The 1368-nt window shown below is 52.6% G+C and overlaps 1 protein-coding gene across 1 annotated transcript in view; it reads left to right on the top strand.

Annotated features, from left to right (window-relative positions):
• The first annotated feature begins 1133 nt into the window (after positions 1 to 1133).
• CCDC88C (coiled-coil domain containing 88C) overlaps positions 1134 to 1368 on the top strand; it is a 101903-nt gene continuing 101668 nt past the window's right edge. The window contains exon 1 of the mRNA XM_009319527.1: positions 1134 to 1139. Within this exon, the coding sequence (XP_009317802.1) occupies positions 1134 to 1139 (6 nt within the window). The remainder of the gene's footprint in view (positions 1140 to 1368) is intronic.

Genomic DNA, 1368 nt, shown 5'->3' with positions numbered 1-1368 from the left:
GGCGGCAGCCCCAGCCCCCGCCGCAAGCCCGCTCCCGTCCTGCTGCTGCGGCTGGGCTACCGCGGGGGGGCAAATAATTCCTGTAACGCGCGCAGTACCCTTGAATAACGTGCGAGCATTCGGCACCTAATGGCATCCGCAGGAAGATTTCCTGGGTGAGAAGTTTGGTTTTTATACCTGTGCCCCGTGATGCAGCCTCCCTTTCAGCCATCTCGCTACTGGCGATGCCGAGACCGGACCATGCAGCCGGTGCTTCGTTTCCGGAGTCTGTAGAGGCACACTACAAACGAGTCGCATCCAAGCTGTGAAAAGTAGGAAAGTATTCTTGCACCTGTATTCTGTCTTCTCCAAAGGGGATTATATATTTTTCCAGTATTAAGTTCTTTTTGTTTTGACTCTATCGATTAACACACCTGTCCTCTGTTGTAAGTACTGCAGTAACGGCTTTAAAACTTTATTTAATGAAATCCGTTCACAAAACAGGAGATCACAAGGCTTCAAGAAGTATAGCAGTCCATCTCTCTGAAGTGTTGAGAAATTATTAACCATTCTTCTTTTCCTCTCCGCACCTGCGCAGGAGCTGTTACACTACTCAAAAGCATACCTGTTTCTCCTTCCAATTACAACAGATGGTTTCCTTGCAAACCTTCCTTCTCCCCAGGTTCAGAAACGCTTGGACTACATGACTCACACAATAAAGGGTTAATTTAACTATTCGTACTCTCCTGGTACATCCTCTCAAGAAACCTGGAGCAAAACAGCTGCACTGGCTTGCAAACAAGTGGCAGCTTACATGGGCCAGGTCCGGCTACAGCAGCCAGGAGTTACCTATCCTCCCTCGGTCTACAGGTTCGAGGATCAAAAATTGATCACGTACCTTCAACAGCACGTTCACCAGCTAATTTAGGGCCGTTCCTGCCTAATAATGGGATCCATCCAAATGCAAATCCGAAGCCTGAGGCTCGGGCTACCCTTGATTTCTTTCACGAGAAGCCAGATGTTTCCCCCGCGGGGCTGATCCGAGGGAGCGCACCGTGAGCGCGGGCCGTGCAAACAGGCGCTGCCTTCCCCCAGCCTTGCGGGCAGGGCGGGGGGCGGGAGGGGGAGCCGGGGTTAGCGCAGCGCCCTCCGACATGGCGGCAAGTTGCCCTTCCCGCTCCATTCAAGTCTGCCAGGAGCAAACGCAAAGCCTGACCCCGCTAACGCACCGGTGACCGATGCTACCAAAAAGCGCAGGGTTCTCGATAGGCACAGGGCTGCCTAAAGTACGGATCTTCACGAAACAAACAAAGATCAAGCCCGATCTTTAGTGGGACAAACAGGCCGCTGCAATGGACGCCAGCGTCCACCGTCTAGTAACACACGGCT

Source organism: Pygoscelis adeliae, unplaced genomic scaffold, assembly GCF_000699105.1.
Source record: "Pygoscelis adeliae isolate BGI_AS28 unplaced genomic scaffold, ASM69910v1 Scaffold71, whole genome shotgun sequence".
Lineage (NCBI taxonomy): Eukaryota > Metazoa > Chordata > Aves > Sphenisciformes > Spheniscidae > Pygoscelis > Pygoscelis adeliae.
Note: the sequence above shows the minus strand (reverse complement) of the source record. Positions and strands in the feature narration are given on the sequence as shown.